This window comes from Oppia nitens, unplaced genomic scaffold (assembly GCF_028296485.1).
Source record: "Oppia nitens isolate AA-2021 unplaced genomic scaffold, nextdenovo-longstitch-racon4-pilon3 scaffold1_pilon_pilon_pilon, whole genome shotgun sequence".
Classification (NCBI taxonomy): domain Eukaryota; kingdom Metazoa; phylum Arthropoda; class Arachnida; order Sarcoptiformes; family Oppiidae; genus Oppia; species Oppia nitens.
Genome location: NW_026533199.1, coordinates 10,795,937 through 10,811,130, shown reverse-complemented (window position 1 = coordinate 10,811,130; position 15,194 = coordinate 10,795,937). Strand labels below are relative to the sequence as shown.

The window sequence follows — 15,194 nt, the reverse complement described above, 5'->3', positions numbered from 1 at the left end:
TAATTAATTTTATTGTCTAAAATTTAAAAATGCTACTAAAAATTTTGAATTATAATATATATACTGTATATATAAAATGAATAATAAAATGAAACAATTAATATTCAGATTTTATTAATCTAATTAATTATAATTTAACATAGATAACTTCAATAATTAATATTTAATAATTATTATAAAATACACTTTTGTTGCTAATTTGATTATAACAGATTGCAAGCATTAAAAGTAAAACATAAACTAGAATTTTTTGTTTGTAATTATATTGATTAATATAATAAATATATTTTTATTTTTTCAAATATTTTAAATAATAATTGTTTTTGGGATATGACATAATAATAATACTGTACATAAATATAAATTAATTTTAAAATATTAATCAAAAAATAAAAATAAATTCTTTATTTTTAATTTCTATTTTTTTTATTTAAATTATGATATTATAATAATTTTATACATTCATATCACATAATAACAAAAAAACGTTTTAAATATATATTTATAACAATAATAACAATAATATTATATATAATTTTTAGAGATAATTTTTTTTTTAAATAAATAGACTATCATTTTAAAATATAATTTAGCTTATTTATTTTTTTAAATCAAATTAAGTGTACAAATTGTTATGCTTATTATATTGAGTGGGATGAGTAGTAGTAGTAGTAGTAATAATAATTTGATAACACAATTATTGTTGATAAATATACAAATTTTATAGGAACGGTATGCAAACAGTTTAGGAGCATCTAAATGAAAATTAATAGTTAGACTATAGTGTCTGATTAGTTATGGCTACTGTTGCCGCAGGTGTTGACCGACATCATCGACATTACAGATACCAGTCCACACGTTTTTGGATATTTGTTTTAAATAATAATAATAATACAGTATTACTAATAAATATTATATATCATTGCAAATTAAAAAATAAAATAAAGTTTTCTCCAAATACTTTAAATGAACACAACATTTTAATATATAAATAAATAAATTTTTACAACATATACAATATTATGTATAATATATAAATTTTGAATAACTGTGAAAATGTGCCAATTTATGTGAATGTGTTGTTGTTGTTGTAGGGATAGGGAGGGAGAGAGAGGAATAGGAGTGTTTAAAAAAGGATTCAATGGGTCCGTGAGTTAACATCAAAATAAGAGGTAATTTGTTTTCTAGTGGTCAGTCCATTGAAAAAAAACATTGAATAAATTATCCATTAGTTATTATTTAATAGCCTCCTTTATATCCACCATCATTGCCACCGTAACCTTTGTTTCCTCCATCATTGCCACCATAACCACCATTTCCTCCATCATTACCGCCATAACCGCCACGTTCTCCCTTATGGACTTTAGTAAGGACTTCCTCTCTGACCGGTTCGATAACTTGGACAACCTTACGGAATGGAGTGATGACTTCACGGAGCTCTTGGATCACTGGTTTGGTCACTTCATGGACCAAAACATGTGGTTCATCTTTGGACGATGAGCTCTGGTAGGATCCTTTGCTGCCTCTGTGTACTTGATTGACGTGTACGGGTGACGATTGGGTACGGAATGTCATGTAAACGGGGAGAACACCACCGGGAACATCGACATAGGTTGCGTGACTTTCACCTGAACTATGGACAGGGATCACTTCGATTCTGTGGCTCGACTTGACTGGCAATTCAATTGAGTGACCACCATATCCACCACCATTACCACCACCATAACCGCCGCCATAACCACCACCCATACCACCACCATATCCATGATAGGAACGGGCGGCACATACGGCCAACAGAGCAGACAATGCAATAAACTATATAAACAAATGAATTTAGATATAATATGTAATATTAGCACAAAATATAATTTTTCAATTCTGTATTTAAACTTGACTTACTCTAAGCATTATTAATAATTATAAAATTATTATAATTAATAAAACTTTAATTCAAATTCAAATATGAAAGTATATCTCAAATTGTCTCCACTTTTATAGTCCAATCGACTCCCGGGACTATACTATACAAGTCAAGTCATTTACATACACACCCATAGAGTTTCATAATAGCAATCAAAATAAAAAAAAAGACAACCAAATTTGAAAATATTGTTTTTTTTATTTAATTATAAATTTTTAATGTCATTACTTCATAATTATGTAATACAGTAAATATCTGTTATATACTACTGTACTTTATTTTTCATTATTAGTGTGTAATTTTTGATATTGAGAAATCACCTTATTTTAAATTATCTGATGAATATCTTTTTTAAAAAAAATTTAAATATAAATAATAAAAATTAACAATAAAAAAATTGACACATTATTATGTGTAATTGCATTTTAAATGACATAAAACGTGTTATTAATTAAGTAGATTATCAGCTTAGACTAAATAAAATATTTTTAATACAATTATAATAATGTTATATTTATTTATTTTTAATTTTTTAAATAATATTATAATAAATAATAAATTGTTTATAATGATTATATTTATATAGTATTTTACAATTTCTTAATTTAAATTATGAATAATTAGAAGTATACTATTATTGTTATTATTATATGATATATTAGTACATTTAATAAATACAGTTTGTTTTTGATTGTTATTAAATTTTATTTTATATATATATATTTTAATGTATAGTACTAACATTTAAATTATTAATGATATTTTAATGATCTTGCAATTGAATGATTGGTATTTCAATAACAAAAATATAAATTTAACATTTGTGTTATTAAAATATTGTAATTAATACACAATATATATATTTTTAAATTTTTAATAAAAGATCAATGATAACTATTAATTTATTTTATTCATCATTAAATATTGTTGAATAAAATAAATTAATAGTTATTATTAATCTTTATTAAAAATTTGAATATATATTGTGTATCAATTACACTATTTTTTAACTTTTAAATAAGATATTTATTTGTCATAAAATTATAAAAACATTTTTTTTGGTAATTGAATTTTATTTAAAAGTTTTAATTAAACCTTAAGTCATGTGTTTTAAATTAATTTTGTGGTTTAAAGTTATTTTTTTTAATAACTTACATATGTTAGATATTATTGGATATATTTTATATTATATTATTTTAATGAAAAAATGTAATTTACAATGTTAATTACTTTAAAAATACAATAATATTAATTTTTTTTAAAAATATAATTATAAATTAAATATATTTTTAATTATATTCTAATATAACTTGTAAATAATAATTTAGTATTTATGCTAATTTTATTAGATTAAAAAATTTTATGTAATTTAACTGTTGTTTAAAAAATAAAACTTTATTATTGTACATATATATCTATATAATTAATTTATAATAAAAATAATATTGATATATGAGATAAACAATTAATAATATACAATTTATTATCAATAAATAATAATAAATATTATGTTAATCTAAGGTCAAAAAATCAACTTTTATAAATTATATTATTTTATTAATAATTAATTATTTGAACTAAATAATTTTTTTTAAAAAATGAGTAACTTACTAATTTTTGTTTTTTCAAAAAATGTACTCGTTTAATTATATATATATACTTTACACATTTATAAGGTAAAATATAAAAAACAATTATTATTGAAAATGCTAAAAAAATAAATAAATATCACATTTACTAAATAAATCAATATAATTACAAACAAAAAATTCTAGTTTAAGTTTCACTTTTAATGATTGCAATCAGTTATAATCAAATTGTCAACAAAATAGTATTTTAATTGAGTTATCTAATGTAATATTATCATTAAATAGATTACTATGATATATGATAAATATATTTGCAGAAACTATTTATTAATTTCATTTTATAAGTTATTATTTTAATTTAATAAATGTTATATTATTATGAATAATGTTAATTTTCTTTTATAAAAATTATAAGTTAAACACTAAATATGCAATATTATAAATTAGGAGATTATTATAATTATTTAATATACAGTAGATACAAATATAAAACTTTACTTATATATATATATATATTAATACTATTAATAAACTTATCTTAAGTTTGCTAGAAATAAAAGTGTTATCATTAATACAATACTATTATATAATAAAAATTATACGCAATATTATATACTTTATACTTTGTCTTTTACACAAAATATAAATGATAAACAATATGAAATGCAATATAAATTAAATGTAATAAACAATTTATTTATGAAATTGATAAGTAATATCCTTAATGTATACTACTATATTAATTTCACTATCAAATTAATATTAAATATTGAACTTGATAGTATTAAAAAATAATGATATTTTCTACAGTAAATAATTAACTATTTATTTTTGAATAATATTTTTTAGTTAAACAATTTCAAAAATATCATTAGAAAAATGTAATTATTTTAACTACAGTATATAATATATGTGATATAAAAGTATATTTGATAATTCATACAAATTAAACTGTAAATAAATATAAAATAAATAACTAATTTCTATCCCACAAATAGATTCTCAATTAATAATAATTACAGAAAAAATTATTTATTATTTATAAAATAATTGTCGAAATAACAGTTTGCACACAATTTGTGCAATAATTTATTACATTTATTATAATAATGATGAGTATATAAACAATTTGTGGTGATAAACATTACTAAAAAAAATAATAATTCAAAAAATATATTTAGAAATTATTTACTTTAATTATTAATAATAATAATTAACAAAAATAACAACAATGATAATGAAACCGCCGATAAAAGTATTGATTACCGGTGCTACTGGTAGTATAGCCTACAGTTTAATACCGATGTTGGCCAGTGGACAGGTCTACGGTTTGGATCAGCCGATAATTTTGCATCTATTTGCCCGACGAGTGAATCTATTGGCCGGACTTGCGATGGAAATCGAGGACAGTGTCTATCCGTTGGTCAAGTCGTTTGTGGTCACCGATGAGGAATCGGTAGCTTTTTCTAAAGTCGATTCAGCATTTTTGATGGCATCGACACCGAAACTGCCCGGTATGGTCAGGAGCGATATGTTGGCCGCAAATGTTAGGGTATGTAATGCTATAAAAATAATTGATTTTATTATATTTAAAAAAATAATAATAATTAAATTATAAACTTATTTATAGTTAGTTTTCAATTAATTTTTTGTTATATAATAGATTATAACTAAATAAAATCTATAAATTTTTATGAAAAATTTTATATTATTAAAATAAATTATTAAACAAAAATTAATCACTAAGTATTATGTTAATAATAATAATTAAATACTAACTCAAAAAATAATAATTAAATTTTATAAAATAAAAAAATATATATTATTCAATAGATATGTGCAAAACATGGCAAACTTTTGGCCAAATATGCTAAACCTGATGTAAAAGTGCTGGTCGTATGTAATCCAACCAACACATGTGCACTAGTAGTGGCCCAAAATGCTGCACCTGTTATATCATCGAGCAATGTGACCGCATTGACCCGTTTGGACCACAATCGGGCCGTACAAATGTTGGCTGCCTATCATAATGTCAGGTGCAGTGACGTTGCACGTGTTGCTATTTGGGGCAATCACTCGCACACACAGTTTCCCGATGCTAGTAATGTCCTAATAAATGGACAGTTGGTAACAGTAGCCAAAGACAGTTATTACACCCATGAGTTTGTCGATAGTGTCCGACAAAGAGGTTTTGCTGTTATTAAAGCTCGCAATAATACGTCGGCACTTTCGGCGGCCAAAGCTTCGGCTGATCACATGCATGACTGGTGGACAGGTAGGTGTCCTAATAGCTTCTCATTTATTAAATAAAATTATGTTTTAAAAATACAATTTATTTATGATTAACTTCATTTTTTTAGGTACAGATAACTGGGTATCGATGGGAGTCTTATCGGATGATAACCCGTACGGTGTGCCACAGGAACTGGTGTTTAGTTTTCCCGTAACAGTAGATAAGTGTAGCAAACAGTGGATGATTGTTGACAACATTGCACTAACAGATAGATCTAGAAATGCTATAAAAGTGTCGGTAAATGAATTAATTGAGGAAAAATATGAGGCATTAAATTGTTTAAAATCATAATTATTTTTTATTTATATGTATATATATTAATAATATAATAATATATATAATAACGAAAAAAATATTATTTTAAAACGTAAATTTATTTTACTATTAATTTATCAAAATAGTATTTGTGTTTGATTATTTTTTATAACATAATAATTTATTTAATATAATTTTATTAAAATATATTTATAATTATTTTTTATTGCTATACTTTTAAAAAAAAAACAAAACAAATAAATATTAAATTATTGAAATAAAAATGATTAAAATATTATATATATAATTATCTAATCTGTATATTTATATAGTAAATAGTGAATAATATTTATGATAACTTTTTATATTCAACTGTAAGCATGAATTTTAAATAAAAATTAAATATCATGATTTTTGTATTTAATAAATTATATATATTGTTGACTCAACAGGTTTATGTTGACAATGACAATGAGTACTGAAAAAATTTATAAATTTATATATACTAAAATTTCTTATACAATATTCAATATAAATTATAAATAAAATTAACAGTTTTTTTAAATAGTAGATTAAAAAAATCATCATAAAGTTATATATTTTTGAGATTAATTTAATTTTATAATTTAATTTTTTTTAAATACAATGAACTTTTAACTTTAAGTGAAAACAAGCATATGTTTTTATTTTGATAATAATTTAATAAGTAGCTTAACTAATTTGAAAATATAATAAACAACATTGATTATTATTTAGTTTATTATTGGTTATTACTATGACTACTTTATACTATAATACTAATACTATCAACATTACAATATAAACACTGTATATAAAATAACAAAAAGTTATTGTATCTATGTGATTTTTTAAAAACAAAATTATATCAATTTTTAAAATTGAACATTATTTTTGATTATGTTTGCAAATAATTTAGTTAAAAATATTATTTATTATTATTTTATATTAATAATAACATTATTGCCAATATGTTTGGGTTCACTATGTCCCTGTGAGGACCAAAAATTATGCCAACCAATTGATTATAATGGCAATGAGGTAAATTAGCTTAATTTTACTATAATACTTATCAATTAAAATTTTTAAAAAATAAATATTATTAATTTTATTATGCTTAAGAATTATGAATTTATTTAATTATTTTTTAAAAAAAATTATTTATTATTAATTAATAGGTGTATGCATTTGTTGGCCAATCTAATCGTACCGAATGGCAACTATACGATTGGAGCCGATTGACCACAATAGCATTGGCCGGCTTTTATGACCCGGAGCTTATGTGTCACGCACATAAAAACCAGGTCCGTGTCGTTACATTGGGTATGTATTGTTATTTTATTAGATGTAAATAATTGTCATAATATATACTAAATTTTTAATGATTTTCTGATGACAGCGGACTTCTCCAAACAGGACCTACTGGACCAACAAAAAGTAGACAAATGGATCGGACAACAGATAGACTACGCAAAAGAGCGCTTTTTGGACGGAATAAACATTGATGTCGAGTACGATATCGATGCCGACAGTCCACTGATTAATGGTTTAACAGAGTTTACCGGACGGGTAAGGGATAGGTTTCACGCGGCACTACCAAAATCACAGGTTACGTTTGACGTACCCTGGAGTCCAACAAATGAGAAAGGTAACACATGTTAACATAGATAACATTAATGTTTTTAATCTCTCTCTCTCTCTCTCTCTCTCTCTCTCTCTCTCTCATTAATTCACAATCACGTACTCACTCAAACACACAGACATATAAGTTTATATATTGTATTTTATACTATATTATATGTGTGTGTATGAGAGAGAGAGAGAGAGAGAGAAAGAGCTAAGAAACAAACCTAACTGTTCTCTCCATAAACAGGTAAAGGAGTTGATGGCCGTAACTACAACTTTACAGGACTGGCCTCTGCGGCAGACTTTTTGTTTGTTATGTCTTACGACGAAAAGTCACAGATTTTCGATACCGATTGTACGGCCAGTGCTAACAGCGATCTGTTTTGGACAGCAGGCGGACTATCGGCTTATCTTAAAATGGGTATACCATCTGAAAAATTAGTACTGGGTCTGCCCTGGTATGGCTACGACTACCCGTGCGTGTCTACCGGTCCGGAGAGGACATGCTTTATCAAAGAGGTACCGTTTCGTGGTGTGAACTGTAGCGACGCAGCCGGCCGTCAGCTACCCTATCGTCAGATACAACAGTTGAGTCAGACCTACGGAAGCAATTGGGACGAACACTCCAGGAGTAGATTTTTGTATTTCAATGTAAATTTCAAAAATTTAGATTTTTTTCTGAATTAACACAAATTATAGTTTAATTATATTGTTATCACATTATTATTGTATTATTTTTTAGGACACTTTAGGACAGACCCGTCAGATCTGGTACGACGACTCCTATACACTGTCATTGAAAATAGGTTTTGCCACTTATAAGAAACTACGTGGGGTTGGGATGTGGAACGCAAATATGTTGGACTATTCGGGAACAGCCGAAAGTAAGGCCATGATTGCCGACATGTGGCATACGTTTCCCGATTATCGGCACAACAAGACTGGCCATCAGTTAGTGGCCAAAAAATATCAGCCTCTATATGAATCGCTTATTATTAATAATAATAATAATGTTAATGATAACTATTAAAATTTGTTAAAATTATTATTATTATTATTTATTAATTAATTAATTAATATATAAAATTTTCTATTTCTATTAAATATTATTTGAAAATATTTTTATTTATTTTTTTATATATTTATAAATAAGCTTATATTGTAAAGGTACAGTGTAATTTATATGTATTCAATTTTAATGCAAAACTTAATTATTTGAAAATAAATTTTAATTTTCTATTATATTTTCTATAACTAATAACATTACATATTATGTATATATAAGTTATATAATATAACCTTCAAACTGCTTATGAAGTACAGTATAAATAATTTTATGAGACATGAAGTAAAACAGTTGGCGTTTAAAATTGATGGGAAAATCTGTAAAATTAGTATACTTTTCGTTTGGATCAATGAGTGCGACAAATGTCCACAAAAATATGATTAGACTTTTAGATATATTAAGTAAAAACTGAGAATCGATTTATTGTATCAATGGATCAATTAATATGAAAGTATCAAACTGTATGATAATATGTGGGGACAGTCAAGTGTACCGCAAATACAAGTCCTATCATTATTTGATTTGGTTATAACTCACGGCGGAAACAATACTATTACCGAAACATTTTCATTTGGAAAGCCTATGATAGTTATGCCACTGTTTGGCGATCAGTGGGTTAATGCACAGAGAGTTGAGGGGAAACGGTTTGGTATACAACTCGATGCCTACAAGTGCACTGAACAGGAGTTACTGACAGCCATTGACACGCTTTTGAAAGACAACTCATTGACCGATAAATTTAAACAAATATCGTAACGATTATTATTGAAAAATTTATCTAAAGAAAAAATATTAATTAGTTTTTTTCCATAATATTTAATAACTAAAATATTTATGTTATTGTTGTTGTAAAATATTGTAAACCTTATTACTGTATATTTAATTTACAATATCATATATATTCTTTATAAAGTTAAATAAATATTTACTTTAATTCCGATCACAAAATTAACTATTACTACAATATCAAAGTTTAGTATTTTTAAATTATTTAACTGTAATATAATTATATAATATAACTACTTTTTAGATATATATAAAAAATTTAATTAAAAAAAATTATTTAACAATAAGATCTTCAATCTGTTTGGCGACCACTTCATTATCATTTGATTGTCTAATCCTTTCGCCGATTAGTCTCATCTTATCAGCCAAAACCTGGTCGTCGACCAGTTTGTCGACCGACGACAACAGTTCGTCATCAGTGGCTATTAGTGGATGACAACGGAGTCCGAGACCCGTATCGACCAATCGCTGGGCATTTTCAAACTGATCGCCAAACAGCGGTAAGGCTAACATTGGTTTGCCGTAGTAAAAGGTTTCGGTAACCGTATTGTTGCCACAGTGTGTAATAACCAGATCGACCAGCGGTAATATTGCCGTTTGCGGTACAAACTCCTGGCCCCACATATTGTCGGGCAGATCGTCCACAATTTTGTCGTGCAGCGGACCAGTGGCCACAATAAACCTATGCCGTGATTTGCCGAAAATAGCGATCAGCCGTTGCATTAGCTCTATATGACAGCAACCTATTGATCCCATCGACAGAAACACTAGTTTACTATCCGACCGATTGTCCAGTAGTTTATCAGGCAATTCAAATGTTTCATCTGTTTGCCGAACAAAACCGTCAACTCGTCGCCAGTTTTCGGGCAACGGCTGTATCTCCTGATAGTCCAGCTCTTCGGGTGTCATATAAATGTTCAGATATGGCGATCGTGGATGTACTGTACAAATGTCCGACCAATCATACTCTACTTCGACACCATTGTTATCATCTACCGGTGCTGACGACGATTCATAGCTTTCTTTGACAATGTTGTGTAAGTTTTGTAGCATATCTTCAATGCTGTGCCAAAACTCTTGACACTCATCGCTGGCATCAACTTTGAGACCTGAAAACAATTTTTTTACAAAAAATAAATAATTTTTTATAATATTAGTTTACTTCACTATCTTTAAATATATTCAATTTTTTATATTTAAGATATCATATTATTATCATTATTACTATTACTGTGGCTAATAAATAATAAGACAAAATGGTTGCATTAGGTTTATCATAAATAAATCGATTATAACAATGTTTTAGTATATAGTAGTATATATTATACTTGAATACCTGACCATGGTGGTGGCAATTTTCTATTGTTAAAGGCAAACAAGGGTGACGCTGAAAACAGCCAAACCCACGGTCGGCCACTGTTTGTTAATGGATAACAACCGACATAGGAGTCGACCACAATTACGTCGGGCTGTAGTTCATCAATAATTTGTTGATATCTTTCTTTACGGGCCGTCAACATTGAGAACATACCTACCGGTAATAGCATCACATAATACCAAACAAACAAATTATTATATACAGGGAATTGTTTTGTTTGTTTGTTTGTTTAGTACATACCCTCAAAACCCATAGCCTGAAAATGTTTGGCGATAACCAGCGAACTGTCCCTAAATATGTCTTTCATTTGATTGATAAAATAGACGACCGAGTTTTCACCTTCGGGTACACCCGGAAACCCGGCATTTTCATAGTAGACTTCATCGTAACCGTATTTTTTCATACGACCCTTACTTGCCTGATCAATAGCAAACACACATCGATGGCCGCGTGCGGCCAACGAGTCGGCCAGTCCGTGACAAGCGTTAATATGACCATGGTAGTCCAATGGTGTAAATAATATAGTTAACATTTTTGATTTATTTTTTTTGTATACTAGTTTTTAAAAATTAAAAGTTTATAAGTTTTATTAATTGACTATTTTATATACTGTATATATATATACTATTAGCTATGTTGGCAATACTATTATAAATTTTACAATATTGTTATTAGTGTATAATATCCATTTTTCAGATCCTAAAATGTTTAGTGCTATTAACTAATTTTAGTGCAAATAATTATCATTGATATCCTTGATGTACTCATATAGCCTAGACATTACACACACACATATATATATAAATTTAATATACAATATACACTATATATTGCATGTGTGTTTGACAGGCTGCGTGTGTAAAATTGTTTAAATTAAAATTAATATATATTATTTAAATTATATGTTGAAATATATAAACTAAATTTTCATTGATCTTTGCATTAAAACAAATTAAGTATAAATTAGATAACTAAACATTAAAAAAGTTTTGAAATTTTAAACTCTCATTGAATTTGATTTGTTTATTATATGTTCAAAAAATATTACATGTGATTATAGTACAGTAGTAGTTATGTTAACATTATTTGGTCAAATTGATAATCTAAATATTTGTAATAAAAGTCAATGTTATAATATTTTAAGTAAATACAGTTATACTATTTTTTGTGATAAAATACTAAAATTTTTGCACTTTATTCAAGTTATTTATGTTAATAATAATAATAATAATTTATATACAGTATATTATATTACTATAAATATCTAGTCAAAAATGAATATAATTTTTTCAAAAATAAATAAATAATAATTTTAATTATCATTTAAAATAATATCTACAGACAAATTAAATAAAATTAAATTATGATAAAAAGTTTATTAATTATAGTTTTATATTTTACATGAATTTTTTGTTTGCATTTTATTCATCTAATTTAAATTTTTAGACTTTTTTATAGAAATTTTTTAATCAATAATATCCACCACTGAATATCATCGGACGATTAACTTAAAGATAAAAATATAAATTAAATAAAAAACAAAAATTTGATATATATTTATATATTGTATTAACAATTTATCGTATTTTTTAATAAATGTTTAAAATTATACAATGAAATAATACAGTATTTATGTCCTAAAATAAAAATGAAATTATTTTAAATAATTTTTTTTTTTTATAGAGAATTAATGTAATAAAACTCTCTTTCACTTTTACACACACACACACTTACACACTCACACACTCACCCACACACACCCACTCACCCACTCACCCACTCACTCACACACTTACACACAAACAATCAGTTTTGTTTCCAAACAATAGACTCTATTAAACCCGCGACCACTTCTTTATCGTTAGATTTCCTGATCCTATCGCCAATAGTTTTCATAGTTTGGGCCAATTGGCTATCGTTGACCATCCGGTCGACGGCATCCAACAGTTCACTATCTGAACAGTGAAACGGACTGATACGTACACCCAAACCGGTTTCGCAAAGTCGCTGTGCATTTTCATACTGATCGCTAAACATTGGCAACACTAGCATTGGTTTGCCGTAGTAGAAGGTTTCGGTAACCGTATTGTTGCCGCCGTGAGTGATGACCAGATCGACCAGCGGTAGTACAGCTGTCTGAGGCAAAAACTCCTGTCCCCACATGTTGGCCGGCAAGTCATACCTGTTATGTAGCGGTCCTTTATTGACTATAAACCGATGTCTGGATTTGGCCAATATTTGTGTCAAACGTATCATAAGCTCCAAATGTGAACAACCAATCGATCCCATCGACAGTAGTACCAGTTTTCCCGGTCGATGGCGCAAACATTCGGGTATTGTAAACGTTTCGTCCGTTGTCCGGACAAAGCCGTCCACTCGGCGCCAGTTTGACGGCAACGGTTGAACCTCCTGGTAGTCCAGCTCTTTGGGATACATATAGATGTTGAGGTGTTTTGATCGCGGGTGCAAATATGTAGACGAATCGGACTCCAGTGGCGGTGCGCCCTCACTGAGCAGCCATTGGTTGATTGTATTGTGCAGACATTGATACATGTGCTCGAGTTGGCCATTAAAATCTAACCATTCCTTACGATTGCCTTTTATGGGAAGTCCTAATTTGATTTGTTTTATTTTTTGTTTGTTTGTTTTGATGAGTGATTGATTGATTTTTTTTTTGTTTTGCAATTAAAAAAAACAATTTACAATAGTTAGTAAATATTGTTTAAAATGTAAATAAATAAATATTTACAACTTTTTCTTAACACTACAAATAATTAAAGATAATTGACTTATTTGTCTATTTATAACTTACATATTAAATATATGTATTTTATCTAATAGGGTTAAACTCGCGTAAAAACAAATATACAAAACAATATATATATTAGTTAGTAATATAATTTATCTAGGTCAATAACAAGTTAAAGGTATTATACAATATGACATAACATATTAGATCATTGATTAGGATATTATTAGTTGTCAAATAAATAAATATTTTTTAAAAACTATTTGTTATTTACTATTATATGATAAATTTATGAATTAATATTAATTTAACATTACAATTAAATTAAATTGTTAAAATAAACAATAAAATATATTTAAAAGAAATAAATTATTATAAATTATTTATAAATACATAATTAATTAACATATAATACAAAATATAAATTAAAAAGTAGTATCTTATATTCAATAATTACATTTAGTTGATTAAAAAAAATATTTAAATAATTTTATACTATACTTACTGGTTATCAACTAAGAAAAATTATTTTCAATTGATATCTCTAACAAATTTAAATACATTTTATCATAAAATATGTAGTAGTAGTAGAAAATAATTTTAAAATAATAAAAAAAATAGTATCACTATATAAAAACAAAATGATAACCAACCTGACCACGGTGGCGGCAATTGGTCGTTGTTAAAGGCCATCAACGGTGCAGCTGAATATAGCCAGACAAACGGTACGCCCGAATTGGTCAATGTTGGCGATCCGATATACGAGTCGATGACAATGATGTCGGGTCTCACGCGCGCTATAATCTGTTTGTATTGTGAGTCGCGATCGCGAAACGTGTTGAACATACGCTCGAAGGCTGTCACGCATACAGTTTCGGCCACTCGGACGGCACTTAACTTATATAAGTCGGGATTTTTGTTGATATAGTCAGTACGCGGATCGATATCGCACACCACTGGCCTTGTATTGTAGTGTAGTTCCTCGTCGAAGCCAAACGATTCGAGTCGGCCTTTGAATGCCGAGTCTACGGCAAACACTACCCGATGGCCGCGATCTCTGAGCGTTTCGGCCAACCCGTGGCACGCATTTATGTGTCCCCAACCGTCCAATGGTGTGAACAACACTGTTAACAAACGTTTGGCCGGCATTTCTTTTGTGGGCTACTATTTCGTTGGGTTTAAAATAATTTATAAACTAATAACTAATGTCTATACAAATATATAATAAATTTTATTAAAATAATATTATTATTAATATTAATATAATAGATCACGTTTTACCCTTAAGACTAAATATCTATATATAAGAGAGACACTAGAGATACAATTATTGGCTATTTATACAATAAGTATATAAATATATATATATATTTATATAAACTTGTGGTGATATATATATATTTTTCACGTATGTCTAGAAATAATTTAGTTTTTTGATATAAATTATACTAAAATATTTTATTTTCAAAATGTTTTTGACCGATAATTTATATACAAACAGACTACTAGAATA

General features: G+C 26.9%; 5 protein-coding genes across 5 annotated transcripts; 2 read left to right on the top strand and 3 right to left on the bottom strand.

Annotated features, from left to right (window-relative positions):
* Positions 1-1,239: 1,239 nt before the first annotated feature.
* On the bottom strand, positions 1,240-1,908 carry LOC128951412 (uncharacterized). The gene is made up of 2 exons (XM_054296660.1): positions 1,900-1,908; positions 1,240-1,815 (listed from the first exon to the last, which is right to left on the bottom strand). The coding sequence occupies exons 1-2, from the start codon at positions 1,906-1,908 to the stop codon at positions 1,240-1,242; spliced, it is 585 nt and encodes a 194-aa protein (XP_054152635.1).
* Positions 1,909-4,658: 2,750 nt separating this feature from the next.
* On the top strand, positions 4,659-6,115 carry LOC128952163 (malate dehydrogenase, cytoplasmic-like). Its single transcript, XM_054297507.1, has 3 exons — positions 4,659-5,062; positions 5,344-5,785; positions 5,871-6,115. Exons 1-3 carry the CDS (start codon positions 4,742-4,744, stop codon positions 6,092-6,094), a joined length of 987 nt encoding a protein of 328 aa, XP_054153482.1. The 5' UTR covers positions 4,659-4,741; the 3' UTR covers positions 6,095-6,115.
* An 808-nt stretch (positions 6,116-6,923) lies between these two features.
* On the top strand, positions 6,924-8,732 carry LOC128952162 (di-N-acetylchitobiase-like). Its single transcript, XM_054297506.1, has 5 exons — positions 6,924-7,117; positions 7,255-7,399; positions 7,476-7,724; positions 7,950-8,353; positions 8,445-8,732. The coding sequence occupies exons 1-5, from the start codon at positions 6,977-6,979 to the stop codon at positions 8,730-8,732; spliced, it is 1,227 nt and encodes a 408-aa protein (XP_054153481.1). The 5' UTR covers positions 6,924-6,976.
* A 1,095-nt stretch (positions 8,733-9,827) lies between these two features.
* On the bottom strand, positions 9,828-11,464 carry LOC128951411 (NDP-glycosyltransferase YjiC-like). The gene is made up of 3 exons (XM_054296659.1): positions 11,173-11,464; positions 10,891-11,085; positions 9,828-10,663 (listed from the first exon to the last, which is right to left on the bottom strand). Exons 1-3 carry the CDS (start codon positions 11,462-11,464, stop codon positions 9,828-9,830), a joined length of 1,323 nt encoding a protein of 440 aa, XP_054152634.1.
* Positions 11,465-12,695: 1,231 nt separating this feature from the next.
* Positions 12,696-14,846, bottom strand: LOC128952435 (NDP-glycosyltransferase YjiC-like). The gene is made up of 2 exons (XM_054297834.1): positions 14,335-14,846; positions 12,696-13,544 (listed from the first exon to the last, which is right to left on the bottom strand). Exons 1-2 carry the CDS (start codon positions 14,828-14,830, stop codon positions 12,739-12,741), a joined length of 1,302 nt encoding a protein of 433 aa, XP_054153809.1. The 5' UTR covers positions 14,831-14,846; the 3' UTR covers positions 12,696-12,738.
* Positions 14,847-15,194: the final 348 nt, after the last annotated feature.

What these genes read in the sequence shown, in the direction of transcription:
- LOC128951411 (XM_054296659.1), bottom strand. Translation starts at nt 11,464, where the DNA reads ATGTTAACTATATTATTTACACCATTGGACTACCATGGTCATATTAAC. An exon ending in TCAGGCTATGGGTTTTGAGG is followed by an intron (nt 11,086 to 11,172) that starts GTATGTACTAAA and finishes TATTACCGGTAG; the next exon opens with GTATGTTCTCAATGTTGACG. An exon ending in ATTGCCACCACCATGGTCAG is followed by an intron (nt 10,664 to 10,890) that starts GTATTCAAGTAT and finishes AATTGTTTTCAG; the next exon opens with GTCTCAAAGTTGATGCCAGC.
- LOC128952162 (XM_054297506.1), top strand. Translation starts at nt 6,977, where the DNA reads ATGTTTGCAAATAATTTAGTTAAAAATATTATTTATTATTATTTTATA. An exon ending in GAGTCCAACAAATGAGAAAG is followed by an intron (nt 7,725 to 7,949) that starts GTAACACATGTT and finishes CTCCATAAACAG; the next exon opens with GTAAAGGAGTTGATGGCCGT. An exon ending in GTAGATTTTTGTATTTCAAT is followed by an intron (nt 8,354 to 8,444) that starts GTAAATTTCAAA and finishes ATTATTTTTTAG; the next exon opens with GACACTTTAGGACAGACCCG.
- LOC128952435 (XM_054297834.1), bottom strand. Translation starts at nt 14,830, where the DNA reads ATGCCGGCCAAACGTTTGTTAACAGTGTTGTTCACACCATTGGACGGT. An exon ending in ATTGCCGCCACCGTGGTCAG is followed by an intron (nt 13,545 to 14,334) that starts GTTGGTTATCAT and finishes AAATCAAATTAG; the next exon opens with GACTTCCCATAAAAGGCAAT.
- LOC128952163 (XM_054297507.1), top strand. Translation starts at nt 4,742, where the DNA reads ATGATAATGAAACCGCCGATAAAAGTATTGATTACCGGTGCTACTGGT. An exon ending in TGTTGGCCGCAAATGTTAGG is followed by an intron (nt 5,063 to 5,343) that starts GTATGTAATGCT and finishes ATTATTCAATAG; the next exon opens with ATATGTGCAAAACATGGCAA. An exon ending in CATGCATGACTGGTGGACAG is followed by an intron (nt 5,786 to 5,870) that starts GTAGGTGTCCTA and finishes TCATTTTTTTAG; the next exon opens with GTACAGATAACTGGGTATCG.